At 49.0% G+C, this 11,755-nt stretch overlaps 5 protein-coding genes across 5 annotated transcripts, besides 7 other annotated features; all 5 read right to left on the minus strand.

The window, feature by feature from the left end:
- Positions 1–525: 525 nt before the first annotated feature.
- Positions 526–551: a microsatellite.
- A 472-nt stretch (positions 552–1,023) lies between these two features.
- Positions 1,024–1,068: a microsatellite.
- Positions 1,069–1,380: 312 nt separating this feature from the next.
- Positions 1,381–3,033, minus strand: TraAM80_04262 (poly(A)-binding protein 2; the record flags this gene model as incomplete). The annotated part of the gene is made up of 1 exon (XM_029381195.1): positions 1,381–3,033. The coding sequence occupies one exon, from the start codon at positions 3,031–3,033 to the stop codon at positions 1,381–1,383; it is 1,653 nt and encodes a 550-aa protein (XP_029238937.1).
- A 374-nt stretch (positions 3,034–3,407) lies between these two features.
- Positions 3,408–3,439: a microsatellite.
- A 1,887-nt stretch (positions 3,440–5,326) lies between these two features.
- Positions 5,327–5,366: a microsatellite.
- Positions 5,367–5,480: 114 nt separating this feature from the next.
- Positions 5,481–5,541: a sequence feature (A-rich).
- Position 5,542: 1 nt separating this feature from the next.
- TraAM80_04263 (uncharacterized protein) lies at positions 5,543–6,673 on the minus strand (the record flags this gene model as incomplete). Its single annotated transcript, XM_029381196.1, has 1 exon — positions 5,543–6,673. One exon carries the CDS (start codon positions 6,671–6,673, stop codon positions 5,543–5,545), a length of 1,131 nt encoding a protein of 376 aa, XP_029238938.1.
- A 456-nt stretch (positions 6,674–7,129) lies between these two features.
- On the minus strand, positions 7,130–9,037 carry TraAM80_04264 (uncharacterized protein; the record flags this gene model as incomplete). The annotated part of the gene is made up of 1 exon (XM_029381197.1): positions 7,130–9,037. The coding sequence occupies one exon, from the start codon at positions 9,035–9,037 to the stop codon at positions 7,130–7,132; it is 1,908 nt and encodes a 635-aa protein (XP_029238939.1).
- An 87-nt stretch (positions 9,038–9,124) lies between these two features.
- Positions 9,125–9,159: a microsatellite.
- A 77-nt stretch (positions 9,160–9,236) lies between these two features.
- Positions 9,237–9,264: a microsatellite.
- Positions 9,265–9,351: 87 nt separating this feature from the next.
- On the minus strand, positions 9,352–9,933 carry TraAM80_04265 (hydrolase of HD superfamily; the record flags this gene model as incomplete). Its single annotated transcript, XM_029381198.1, has 1 exon — positions 9,352–9,933. One exon carries the CDS (start codon positions 9,931–9,933, stop codon positions 9,352–9,354), a length of 582 nt encoding a protein of 193 aa, XP_029238940.1.
- Positions 9,934–10,747: 814 nt separating this feature from the next.
- TraAM80_04266 (uncharacterized protein) lies at positions 10,748–11,566 on the minus strand (the record flags this gene model as incomplete). Its single annotated transcript, XM_029381199.1, has 1 exon — positions 10,748–11,566. One exon carries the CDS (start codon positions 11,564–11,566, stop codon positions 10,748–10,750), a length of 819 nt encoding a protein of 272 aa, XP_029238941.1.
- Between the last annotated feature and the right edge of the window lie 189 nt (positions 11,567–11,755).

The following is an 11,755-nucleotide window of genomic DNA, read 5'->3' on the forward strand; positions in this document are numbered from 1 at the left end:
CGGGGTAGAAGATTTAAAATCGCCCTTCCTCTCTTTTCATGTATCAGCTTTTGGTTCTGAAGGAGTCGCAGCTGCCGGGACGTGTACGATCGTAAGTGGGAGTATAGTGCGGTGCGTATACGAATGAAAGTCCATGCATGTAGCCTCCGCAGCGCCCTTATACTGGCTTGTCACCATCACTGCAGCGCTTCTTTCTTTACATCCCCACCTTTGTGAGAAGCCCCACCCACTCTTGCACGCGTTCCGGGACAGGAACAGACAGGGAGTGGAGTGCCACGCCACTCATACACCCTTCACACAAACGCGAAGTGTAGACGTCGATGAAACCCAGAACTTCTCGCAACCCTTGCAATCACGGCGGTGTCCATCAAAAAGAAAAGAGATTCACAGTGTGACCCACTCATCCCCACACCCTCTCTCTCTCGTTTACCATCGTGTTGCAGATCGTACCTTTTCGTCGCGCCAAAATTTCAGTTCCAAAGGATAAGAGAAGCCAACAAAAAAAAAACGCGGGATTGTTAGTGGAAAGAAACAAAAAAAGAAAAAAAAAAGATGTCTGTTTCTTTTTCCCCGTGCGCTGATGCATGACCTCCTTTACAAGCCCCGCTCTCCATCCGGCCTAATGTTACTTACCCAGCCTCGCATTCCCCCTCTTAGTTGTCCCGCTTTTACAACCATCTAATATCCCCGCTTTTCATCCCCCATTTTTTTTTTATTGTCTCCTCTTCCTTTTTTATTACTTCTGTTTGTTTTCAGGAAATGGAAATCGTTTTTTGTTTGTTTTCGTTTTGAGAGGAGGAGATAGAGGAGGGAAGGGGGGTATCTTCTCAGAACTACTCTTTCATCTCGATTGCTCTTATACACGTATATAATGCAAAAATATGTATATATGTGGCCGAGTACACACATACGACTATTTATATTATTAGTTTTTTTTTTTTTTAGTAACAGTTTCATTCTTCCCTTTTCGTTAGTTACCTCCTCTATGCAAGTCACTTGATGCTTCTTTTTTTTTCCATTTTATCCCTCCTTCTCGCCCCCCCCCCCACCCACCCCACTTCCTCCTCCTCGTGTAGAAGGCTCGGCAGCAATAAGGACATGATGTCATTCCTGCATTTACCTCTCCTTTTTTAAAAATCGCTTTCCCCCCTCTTCCCCCTGTTCTTGTTTTTTACTCTTTTTCAGGCGCCGTCCCCCCATCGTTACGCGCGCCCCGCGTCATTAGTGACTTCCCGTCACCCGTCAGGCATTCTTGCGGGCACAGATGCAGGCAGACGGACACCCCCACCTCCTCAGCACAGAAACCGACAAAACAAACAAGAAAAAAATACACAGGCACACACATACAGCAAAAAAAGAAAAAAAACGGAAAGAGGGCTTCTAGACGCTCATGTGACGGTTCAACACATCAAGAGCCTCCTGCACCTTCGCATCCAAAAGACCGGGTGTATCTAGCAGATTAAGAATCTCGCCGTTATCCATTTCCAAAAGCATACCAGTCACCTTTGCAGCCGCAGCGGGGTTGATAGCGACAATGTGGTTGTACAAGCGTTCGCCCAGGACATTCTTCTGCTGTTCGGGAGTCAGATTAGCAAGAACTGTCGACAGGTTCTGTCCCTGTGAGGCCAGTGGTTGCGGTTGCGGAGGTGGTGCCATCATTGACTGCATTGGGGCACGTTGTGACATGGGGCGTGCCCGCACTTGATTCATCGGTGTAGGACCCATCGGTCGCAGTTGACCACCCATGCCCATGGGTGCAGGCATCATAGACATGCGAGGGTTTACAAAGGGAACGCCGTTAAACATTGCTTGCGGTCCCATGAAGCCAAGTTGAGGTCCCATCATCCCACCCATAAGGCTGCCCATAGGCGGCTGACGCATACGTGGCTGCTTGTTACGCATGTCTTCCAGTGTCTGTCGACGGGCATCCTTGCGAAGGGCATAGGTCACAAAGAGTGGGCGAGGACCAAGGACCGTGCTTCCATGAAGCTCCTGAATGGCGCGACTCGCAGCACTCTGCTCCTTGAACGAAACGAAGCCAAAACAACGGGATAGCCTAGTGGCCCGGTCCATCATGACACGGACAGAAACAGTTTCACCGCAGCGCTCAAAGAGCTCCTTCAGGCGTTCGCTGGTGACAGTGTCATCAAAGTTCTTGACATAAAGGTTCGGGTACTTGCTGTGTTGTTGTTGACGCTCACGGCGCTGGCGTTCGCGTTCGCGCTGACGCTCCTCACGGGAGCGGAAACGGCAGACACTCAGCTTCATCCCCTCCTTCGCCAAAGGACTCTCCTTCTCGTCAAGCTCCTCAACGGCCTTGGCGGCGGCTTCGTGGGTGGCGTACGCGACGTAGGCAAATCCAACAGTTTGATTTGCCCCAAGTTCACGGACCTTGGCGGAAGTCACTTCACCAAAAGCTGAAAATACTTCCTTCAGTTGTTCATCATTGACGGAGGGGTCAAGGTTCTTCACGTAGAGGTTAGTAAATTGCTTCAATTGTTCCTCACGATGGTGTGGTTGGTATCGCTCCACTGTAATGGCACAGTCATCGATAACCATTCCGTTCACCTCCTGTACCGCCTCCACCGCGGATTCCTCCTTTTCGTAGGAAATACGGGCATATCCACGGGATTCACCGTTCTCGTTCGTGGCAAGGCCAATGGCGGTAAGACGCCCATACTTGGAAAACATTTCCTTAAGTGCATAGGTATCCACGGATGGTGGAAGTTTCTTCACTACAATGTTCGTCACGCCGCTGCGTCGCTTAGACGGATCACGTTGAATCTTGGCAATGCGAATGTGCTTCGATCCTAGCTTAACGCCAGCTTGATCCAGTGCCTTTTCGGCGTCTGCAGGGTTCTGAAAGTTCACGTAACCGTAGCCAAGTGACTTTTGCGTGACGGAGTCCACACATACACGCACAGAGGCCACTGGGCCAATGCGCACAAAGTGGTCGTAAAGCTTCTGCTCGTTGAGATTGGGATCCAGGCCGCCGACCCAGATGGAGGGACTCGCAGCAGGAAAGTTCGACATTTTACTGACGCCCTTTTTTTTTCTGGTTTTTGTTCTTGTTTGTACTTTTTCTTGCGCTTAAAAGTAAACCAAAGTGACACCTTTTTTTTCTCTTTTTATTGGTCTTGTCGGTGTGTTGTTTCCCTGGGGTGTATCTACACTATCTACTTTTCTTTTTTTGTGGTATTCCTCTTATCTCCTTAAATATGCAGATTCTCCTTGTTTTAATTGGTTCTGTGGTATCACCCGGTTTTTCTTCTATACTCGGTGAATCTGTTATCAACTCGGCGTCGTTCCTTTCTCTTATTTTTCTTTCTTTTTTGTCCTTTGAGGACTTTTTTTATTTTTTATTTTTTTCTTTTTTTTTTTTACGTGTGTTGTTACGTGACCGCCGATTTTTGTGTTATTCTCGTTTTTTTTTTTTTTTGGGTATGTTGGTTAAAACAGGTTGGACTAAAAAAAGCTGGGGAACAACAGAGATGAGTGGAGAAGGAGGAGACGGCAAGGCGTGTGTACAGGCGTTGTTGTCAACGCGATCAGAGAGAATATAACGAGAGAGAAAAACAAAAAGCAACAACGGCGGGTAAAGGTAAGTAAAGAAGGGAGATGTGCGAGGGGCAGCTGTGAAGAAGCGGTGATGCTCCTACGGCGCATTGACTACACGCACACACAAAACTAACCACAATAATAGACGAGCATACTTCACGACAAGCGAAGCAAACAATATCTTATGACCCGGCACGTCCGCGAGGAGGATTCACATGGTGGTGGGGGCTTTGCTCCTTCTCCCCACATTAGGAAAGAGCCGAACAAGGAGATCGTAGTTTGGCTCAGCGGACGCATCCTCCCACACCGGAGGAAGCCCACCAAACACCCACCCACACACACCAGTAAACCAATTGGTGCACAAGGCAATCTACAAAAACTGAGGCCTCGCCGTGAACCCACAACGTGGCAGCCGTTGAAGACCCCGCAACCGCCGCTCCCCCTCGCATGACAAGCCGCTTCCGCCACGCCAGATTGCCGCATCAAGGCCCGCTGCCCCTCCTTTAATGGGGTCACCCCGCAACGCGGCATATTGCCCGTACAGACGCCAATGCGCTAAGCCAAACACTCGGCACATGTCGACAAAGCAGGAGGAGCCGTCCGTGCTTCCGCTTGTGTGAGAGAAGAGCTGCAGGAGCGCTGCAACGGCGCCCCCGCCACTTCGGCACCCCCCACAGCTGGAAGAAGCAAAGCATTCCCCCACCGCGCGAAGCCACGCCCGTGACAAGCAAGACGTTGCATGTCCATGACACGCACATGGTGTGCGTTCGGGCGTCCACACACGCAAATAAAAGAAGCAAAATAAGACGCCTCAAACTGCGGGTAGTGCGGCGTGTACAAAACACACACCTTCCCTGATGCCCGCAAAAGTGTTCCACAGTTTCCAACCCGCACTGTCCAATCCGGACCAAACCCGGATCAGTAACCAAAGCCGTAGCCTCATGTTGGGTCGCGCCATTGGTCACCAACGAGGTCAAGACCACTCGAGGAGGACCAGTTTGGCAGACAGGCTCCAGAAAGCGCAAGCCAGGACCGTCGTCTGCTGTTGGGACGTGGAATAAACGCCTGTCATCCCCCTACAAGAAAAATGACAAAACTTTCTTTTCCACTTTTCATCATGGTGTCCTTAGAAAAAGACAAAATAATAACAAAACAGAAGGACAAATGCACGAGGTGTCCCCACATAGTTATTTAGTAGCATCTGATCGTGCATGTCGTACTCCACAAGAATCCAATAGTATAGTGATCACGATAAGGATGCGTCTGATCGACATTAGATAGCATCCGGTAAAGTTTGTAACCAACATTTTGTGTTACTCCATTTATTACTTTTTCGTTGTTGCTTGAACTCCGTTTTGTCGCCTATCCTGCAGCTTCTCCATTTTTCCCTCATTCACCCCGCTCTCTTCTCATCCCAGGGGTCGCTAGCCCTGATGGGGACATCACCCCTCCATGCATCGCTATACACACACACGTACACAACGTAAAAAAAAAAAAGTGAAAGAGGGCCACACAGTACAAAAAAAAAAAGGGGGACACGAAACAAATGAGTACCCAACTTCCGTTGCAGCCCCCTCTTTTTCCTTCCCTCCAGCAGTCTGCGCTCATCGATTCGTCGCGTCTCCTTCCCTTTCTATTCAAGCCGTCGTCCCTTTCGCCTCAATCGGGTCCTGAAGTAGCTTTGATTTTGCTAACATTTTGCTGCTTTCCTTTCCCCGCTATATGACACTTTAGAGTGTATTGCACCTCTTGGCGGTCTATTCTCATGTTTTTTTTCTTTTTTGCTTTTGTTTTGGTTGTTTGTTTTTGTCGTGTGCGTCCACGTTTTCCCTCATTTGGCCGAGCCGTCCAGCTCGGCCACCACGCGAGATAAGACCCACACGTAAGGGTTAGCCATCGTACACACACTATTATACAAAGCCAACAAAAATAAAAATAAAAACAGTAATAATGATAATAATAATAACCAAAAATCAAAATAAACTCATTCGGCAACAGAAATCGGACTTTCATCTGCAGCTTCGTACACGAGCTTCTTCGGTGAGCACAGTTTCGATCGTTCGTCGACGGCGAGCTCAATGTATGGAGCTGTCTCAGTCCTGCAGTTCATACGGTGCGAGGAAATGCTTTTAGTTGACATCGCCCCAGAGGCCCCTCGACTGTTAGGTTGCCGCTCCCAACTCGGAGGACAAATAGGCGGTGTGTCAAGGGATGACTGTTTTTGTGGCGACACCGGTTGCCGCTTGATGCTCTTGACTCGCCGAACTACACGATCAGCATGAGCGGTGGTGGCGGTCCCGTTTTCCGGCACACCTTTTGTCGCAGTGACGGAGATGACAGGGCGACGATGTCCCACCGCCTGCTCTTTTGGCCTTGTGGCGAGGCCATCCCCACACCGTTTGCCACCTCGCGCTCCAGGCGTGGCTTCCATAGCTGTTGACACCGCACGCGACTGGCCGTTGAATATCTTTCTACATGCTGCAGACAATTTTACGTTGACCGGCGCAGAGGAAAACCGCTGCATTTCGTCACTTTGCCCCGTGTATTGGCGCAACATAGGAGATTTAAGGTTGCGCGTGGGCGTCGATGGACAACTTCGTATGATGCATCCCCGCGGGGGGCCAACTGAGTGCTCTGTCGCATGCGACGAGGCCCGAGAATACGACCGTTTCGTCGGGTGAAATGATATACCCCGACTTTCACACACCAGCTCATGTATCTTAGTGTATCGTGTTTCGTCCTCTCGCATACGACTCAGGAACCCCTCCACCTGTTTTGGGTTAATGGGAGGAGAGATCAGAGGTTTGCGTGTAAGGCTTCGGAAAGCGTTATCATTTGTTGAGTTGTTTTTCACCAGCGCAGACCTTGGGGGAAAGGGCGCTAGCTTATTCCGTGCCGCACCACCATTGGTGCCTGGCGTAACACTTTGCGTTCTTCCGGTACTTCCAACGCTGCTAGTTCGCTTGCGGAGCATTGACTTTTCCGCGCTGGCAGGCCTCACCAACGATACACTTAACCCTCCCCGCACAGCGTGTGCAACATGCCTTTTTGGAGTCGTGCCTGCCATCGAGTTAGAAGTACGCATTTGCAGGTGGCCGCTCTCCTCGTCTTGCATCGTTTCCCCACGAATCTGTCAAGGCGGTTGCGGCAATGGGAAAACGGATGGTCGCTAGTCCGTGGGACAATTTCCCCTATTCCACCACCCTTCCTCGTCTTTTCCTTTCCGCTGTTGGGCCAATGAGTTTTGAGTTTCTCCTCCACTACCCCTTGTTTGTACGTCACCTTGGCAGGGATTAGTTTTGCCCGCTGGAAGTGCAATATTTGCGTACAACGTTCTTGCTGCTGGGGCGCAACGAACGGAAAAAGCACAGGAAGTAAATAAAAAGAAAAACCCCACGCAGCGCGAGGGCAATACAAACAAACAGCAACAATCAGCTGAAAAAAAAAGACCACAACTACAAAAGCAAGACTAAAAAAAAAAAAAGTAGACATCATGCAACGCCACTGTGAGGCGACAAAACACAACAACAACAACGCTGGCCGAACGCACAGTGCTCCACGGAATAAAGACTCATGCGAGACCCACCGCCAGACGAACGGCCAGGTTGCATAGCTGAGGCATACTCCATGCCGCACACACCTCTTCTAATGATCGAAATGCCCAACGAGACTCCTCCCCTGACACTTCCCTTGCGCTCTTATCCCTCACACCTCCGTGTGGATGTGTGGTGCTGACACCGTGTTGCAGCAGGAGAACAAAGTACATTCTTCCCCCATCCATTTCATTATCGCTGCGTACCACATAAAAAACAGAGCCATCATTCGTAAACCGCGTCCTCCGCTGTGGCGATCCAGCCACTTGAAAGACAACAGCCCAAAGAAGCATTGACTCCTGCTGCGCACGCTTCATGGCATTCTCCGACAGTCGAGCGCTGGGACACACAAAGTTCAGTACCCAATGTTCCATACCTTGTCGACCCGCCGCATCATCCATGCAGGTGGTGACAGTGCAACGATTGCGTTGCCACGCACGCGCCCCTGGGCGTCGTGTACAGTCAGTGATCACAAAAAACGTGGTACGGGGCCGCTCACAGATGAGGTTCCATAATGCTTCCGCCAGTATGTGAGAACCAATGGAATCCAAGAACCCGCTTTCATTAACCTCGGTACAAGCAAAATTTAAATCAAACGGCAAAAGAAACTCCTTATGATATGCCTCCAGTGACTCATTCTCCACCAAGCGTGTCACAGAATCCCCACGTGATGGAGACACACAACTTGACTGCGACTTTAAACCTGTGGACGTGGGGTCCAAAGACGCGCTTGAGGCTGACGTTGTCACCCTCCTACGCAAAAACGAGACCACATCTGTAGCGGCAGAATTTACTGCCAAATCCACACGGTTTTCTTGCCTCCTCTCGAATGAGCAATTCGTATGGGATATATTCCGTCCCACTACCGGTTGTAATTCGTCGGAAATCGCCGCCCCTGCGCCTCCCGCATCCTTCAAGGGATAATGGAAAAGGCCCTCAAAGGGCATGGCTATAAAGCAACTCTGAAAGAAAAGCGTTAGGCGTCCATACAGGTCCCACACCAGGTGCTGTAGAATCCAAAAAAAGGGGCAGAGCACAAATATCCTCGCGCGCTTCTCCGTGAGGGAGAGGACTGGGTCCAATCCAGAATGAACCCACAAACTGTGGCAAATGTTATCACTAGAAAACTGATACAACAGACACTTCTCGCGAAGTGCATCTGGCAATAATCCCTCTTGTCTCCAAATGCTCTGAAGCTCCGCCACCTCGTTCAACGCCTCAGATGCCATGTACATATTACGCACGACGGCCATAACATCAAAATGCACAGAAGAATTTAGCATCATTTCCGCGACGCACTCCACTAATATCATGCGAATGGAGAGTGCATGCTGCAGTACAAATAAAAAATAGGCAAACAGCGACGTGTTCCCCCCTTGTATCGAGGCAAATGTCCGCTTCGCCTCTTCCTGAATTTCACTAAACCAGCCCAAAGTAGAATCGCATAAAACTTCAGACCAGCGAACAGCAAACATATGAGGAGGAGCAAATTTTTGTGATGATCGCGAATACGCAGCACCAAATAAAAAGACCCACAGGGCACGAAAGCGCGCCAAACATCTGATGTATGATAAGGCTGCCGTCACCTCTTCACGTCGCACGAATCCATCAACACCCCCGAGAGATTCAGCGGCAAGTCTTTTCAAGGCAGTCCGACTCCTCTGAAAGGCTGCTTCAAAGTAAGTATCACCTTGACTCATCAACTGTGTGAGAGACAAAAGAGCATGCACCGCCTCGTTCACCTTGGAAGGAAGTGAAGTGAAGCAGGGGGTAACCGGAAGTAGTGCACCTATACTACTCAACACCGCCTCCTGCACCACAACAGTCAGCCCTTCATTGGAAAGATCCCTAAGTATGCGTGTATGAACTTCCGCCTTCACCTCCATAGCTTCAATAAAAGGCACACATGCAGCGACAAGAAAAACATAAAAGAAAAAAAAATGAAGGCAATAACCCAACAAACGAAGAACAACATAAATATATATATATATAATATATATATCCATATGTGCTCCAACAAAGAAAAAAAAGCGCCACATACACACGAGAAAAATAGTACTGTGACTCCTAATTGGAGAGAGAAAGTACATATTATATATATATATATATATATGCGTAGCCGCAGCAACGCTGTCGCCCACGACTCTCACGCCAACCCCTCATTCAAAAAAGAGTGCGCACCTTACACCACAGATCATTCTCATTTTGATTCCTCAACACCCTTTTCCCTTTGCTTCTTTAAGGGACGTGTACGCAAAAGGGTTTCATAAATATTCCGCGCCCATGGGTGTTTGATATTCTCCCCTGAGTCAAAAAACGGGCTTAAATCTTTCTCAGGGTAAGCCAACTCATACGCGTGCGCCTGTGTGATCATCTCCAAAAGATCCATGTCTTTGAGAAATCGCGCTTCGGGTGAGCTTTGCGCCTCGTACTCCTCCCAAAGCTCCTGTAGCTCCGCAGACAAAGGGACTTCCTTCCCCAACAATCCACTAAGGTGTGAAACAGCCGCCTTTTCTCGACGGTATTTCTCGTCCTTGGAAACAGCCATCTTTGGGGAGATGTCACCAATGATGCTCTCCCCCGTATCGTGACAAAGCGCCATACGAATCAATTTATTTCGTTCCAGTGTCTCATCAGGGCACATCATACACATGACCGCAGTGCGATACATGTGGTCGGACACAGACTCCGGTTTTGGAATGCCATTCTCAACCCAACCCGTGCGTTCCGTTTCCTTAAGCCTTCCAATGATGTGAAGAAAGGTGATCGTGTCCTCTGCCATTGTGGCACACAGGACAAAAGGCAATGGCTTTTGTGAGGTGAAAAAGTCGGCTGTGGTGCAAGAGCCAGCAACGCACACATACACAAGCAATATTACAAGACAAAAAAAAGGGGGGACCAGACAGCAAGCAACAACTTTATTTCTAATGAGAAATGTTTGATGTGTTCATGCTTGCGTCATGATGATTCAACCCAGCGAGGCAACCCCTGCCTTGAACTACAGCAGCAAACGCTAACGTGATGAGACAAAACAGGCTTCCATCTCTCTTCTAGGCCCCCCAGTTCCAGTTCAAAAACAAGTAAAGGCAGTAACGCCACATTTCTCCTCTCACGCAATCCCTCTCACTCTCTTCCCCTCACATACACATGCAATCTCATTACTTCATCCCCAATGTCACCACCCAATTTTTCACTCCACTCCATTGCCATCCATCATAATCGCCACCCAATAAAAATAGTCACACAGGAGGTCAACAAACTCGTTCGTCACTTTACTGACATGCTGTGAATGAAGCTGGAACGCCATGAGCGTCAAGAAGAGGCTCATCGTAGCCAATTGCTTTTCGGACGGTAACACCGCGGAAGGCCTTCATGCCACGCAAAAGCTTGCCGTCAACGGCCTCATACACAACCTGCATTTAGTGTCCCTCTTTCACCTTTGGTGTCACCGAACTAAACTCAATATGCACGTTTGAATGAAACTCCCCTATGTAACTCCACTTTTTAATGCGTTCAAAGACTACACGGTTAGGTTTCCCACCCTCTATCACCACATCAATCTGCGTCATTTTCTGAGAGGCACTAAGCATACGGCGTCAACGTGGGCAATCCACAGTGCGGACAAAAACTTTGACTATCGATTCATACTCAAAGAGGAGAAGATGCAACTCTAACCGTGCCACTGGTGGTATCTTGGGCCGATGACGAAGCAACTCCACTAATTGAGGAGGTTCGATGCGTTTCATAAGAAGTTTTCTGGTGTCAAATCCACAAAGAAAGTTTCGAACAAATATATCTTCCTTCACTCCATTAATTGTACTCTTCAGATCTGTGTTTCGTTCCTTGGGTCGCATACTTCGCTGCTTGGCAAGCTCCACCATTTCTGGATACGTGACGAGTTTGCTGGTATGCTGTCCAGGATTCACTAGAATACCAAACTGGGACGCTCGAAACGCCACGGTGGCAAGGGCACTAAAGTGTTGCATACTCCCAACAGCTGTCACTGGAAAGGGCAATTGACAGAACCCCTCAAAACAAGTTCCCATCCTGGGAATGGGAAACCAACAGAACTCAAACGCGTCCACCCAACAAAAGTAGTAATCAAGGTAATCTTCCATTGACAAAACTGGTAATACAAGCATCCCATTCGGCATCTGCGTTAACACAGGACGTCGCTTCTCCTCACATCCATCTAAATTAATCCATAATTTCTTCCCCTTGGGAAAGGCATCGGTTGAATCCCTCTGCAGCTCACAACACATCTCTGCGGTACGAAGAAAGAGGTAGACCTCTTTCCACCCCTCGTGATCAGGTCCCTCGTTGTGTACTGCGTCCAATGCAGCTCGTAAGCAATCTAACGTTGAATGATTCCTCATGTTTTGATTGCTGCCCATAATTTTCATGGTCATGTGCATCCGCTGCTCCTCCGGCACATATGGCGGGTCATCAGGTGTGACGTTATGCGTATCCGCCCCAAAAAGTGTCACGGCATCCTTCAACCTATCCGGCACTGTGGGCTGTAGACGATAACCTTTGTTTGGAATCCGCCCGTGAAAGCATCGCTGAGTTCTTGCTGCACTAAATAGAGAAAATATAATCTGCGG

Source organism: Trypanosoma rangeli (assembly GCF_003719475.1).
Source record: "Trypanosoma rangeli strain AM80 chromosome Unknown Tra_15.4_contig_00122, whole genome shotgun sequence".
NCBI classification, from domain to species: Eukaryota; Euglenozoa; class Kinetoplastea; order Trypanosomatida; family Trypanosomatidae; genus Trypanosoma; species Trypanosoma rangeli.